Source organism: Geospiza fortis, unplaced genomic scaffold, assembly GCF_000277835.1.
Source record: "Geospiza fortis unplaced genomic scaffold, GeoFor_1.0 scaffold33, whole genome shotgun sequence".
In the NCBI taxonomy this organism is placed as follows: Eukaryota; Metazoa; Chordata; class Aves; order Passeriformes; family Thraupidae; genus Geospiza; species Geospiza fortis.
In genome coordinates, this window is record NW_005054766.1 from 73,732 (window position 1) to 75,412 (window position 1,681).

General features: G+C 62.3%; 1 protein-coding gene across 1 annotated transcript in view; it reads left to right on the forward strand.

The window, feature by feature from the left end:
• The window catches only part of LOC102036339 (CXXC-type zinc finger protein 1-like), a 26,317-nt gene that overhangs the window by 1,998 nt on the left and 22,638 nt on the right, over positions 1-1,681 (forward strand). Inside the window, 2 exon segments of the mRNA XM_031065416.1 lie at positions 618-775; positions 1,533-1,559. Of these exon segments, the coding sequence (XP_030921276.1) occupies positions 618-775; positions 1,533-1,559 (185 nt within the window).

Here is a 1,681-nt window from a genome sequence, read left to right on the forward strand (position 1 = left end):
CCCCACAAAGGGACACCCCAATTCCGGGGGGAGGCTGGGAGGTGCCTGAGTCCCTTGGGATGAGGATTTGGGGGGCACCAGGGGGCTGGGGGGTGCTTTGGGGGAGATTTGGGGGACCCCTGACCCTCTCTGGGTGCCTGGGATCCCTCCCAGCTCGGGTTTTGGGGTGTCCCTGGGTGTGTTTTGGGGTGGATTTTTGGGGTGTCTGACCCCAGACCAAGCACTCAGCCTGCATTTGGGGAGTGCAAGGTGGGGGTGTCCCTGGTGGGATTTGGGGTGTCCCTGGTGGGATTTGGGGTGCCTGACCCCATTTTTGGTGTGCCTGATCCCATGTTTGGGGTGCCGGATCCCATTTTTGGGGTACCTGGTCCCATTTTTGGATTACCTGACCCCGTTTTCGGGGTGCCTGACCCCATTTTTGGGGTGTCTGACCCCAGATCAAGCGCTCGGCCCGCATGTGTGGTGAGTGCAAGGTGGGGGTGTCCCTGGTGGGATTTTGGGCGTCCCTGGTGGGATTTGGGCTGTCTGACCCCATTTTTGGTGTGTCTGACCCCATTTTTGGTGTGTCTGACCCCATTTTCGGGGTGCCTGACCCCGTTTTTGGGGTGCCTGACCCCAGATCAAGCGCTCGGCCCGCATGTGTGGCGAGTGCGAGGCGTGCCGGCGCCCCGAGGACTGCGGGCAGTGCGACTTCTGCCGGGACATGAAGAAATTCGGGGGCCCCAACAAGATCCGCCAGAAGTGCCGGCTGCGGCAGTGGCAGCTGCGGGCGCGGGTGAGCGGGCACCTGGCGTGTCCCCAGCGTGTCCCCAGTGTGTCCCCAGCGTGTCCTTGGTGTGTGTTGGGAGTGGGGTGTGTCCCCCGTGTGGCGGGGCCTCAGTGCCTCTCAGGGCTGGGGGCCTTGGTGTGTCCCCAATGTGTCCCCAATGTGTCCCCAGTGTGTCCCCAGTGTGGCTCTTTGTGGCTTTGTCCCTGTTGTGTGGCCTCTGTCACCGCCTCGTGTCCCTTTGTCCCCCTGTCCCGTGTCCCTCTGTCACCTTGTCCCTTGCTCATCGCGTCTCGTGTTGTGACACATCCTTTGTCACCGTCTCGCCGTGTCCTCGTGTCTCTTTGTCACCTCGTGCCACGTCCCTGGTGCGTCACACTCCTGGCACATCCCCATGTCCCCCCGTTCCTCACGTGTTCTGTGTCCCCAGCGAGCTGCTGTGTGTGTCCCTGTGTCACCCTGACATGTCCCCAGTGTCTCTTATGTCCCCAAGTGTCCCGTGTCACTCTGTCTCACTGGATGCTCATATCCCATATCTGTGTGTCACTCTGTCATTGTGTCCCTGATGTGTCCCCAAGTGTCCCATGCCCCTGTGTGTCCCTGTCCTACGTCCCTGTGTCCCCGCGGCTGTGTCACCCTATCCTGCGTCCCTGACACGTTTCCAAGAGGTCTTGTGTCCCTCACTGTGCCATGTCCCTGTGTCCCCATGTCCTCCGTCCCTCTGTCACCGCGCTGTCCCTGACGTGTCCCCTCTGTGTCCCCACAGGAGTCCTACAAGTACTTCCCCACCTCGGTGAGTCCCTGGGGCTCTGGGGGGAGGGCAAAGGGGGACCCCAGACCCCCCCCTGTCCCGTGTGGGGGAGGGGCCAGGCCTGGCTGTGGGGGGAGGGGCACCCCAAAACCCTCATTGCTCTT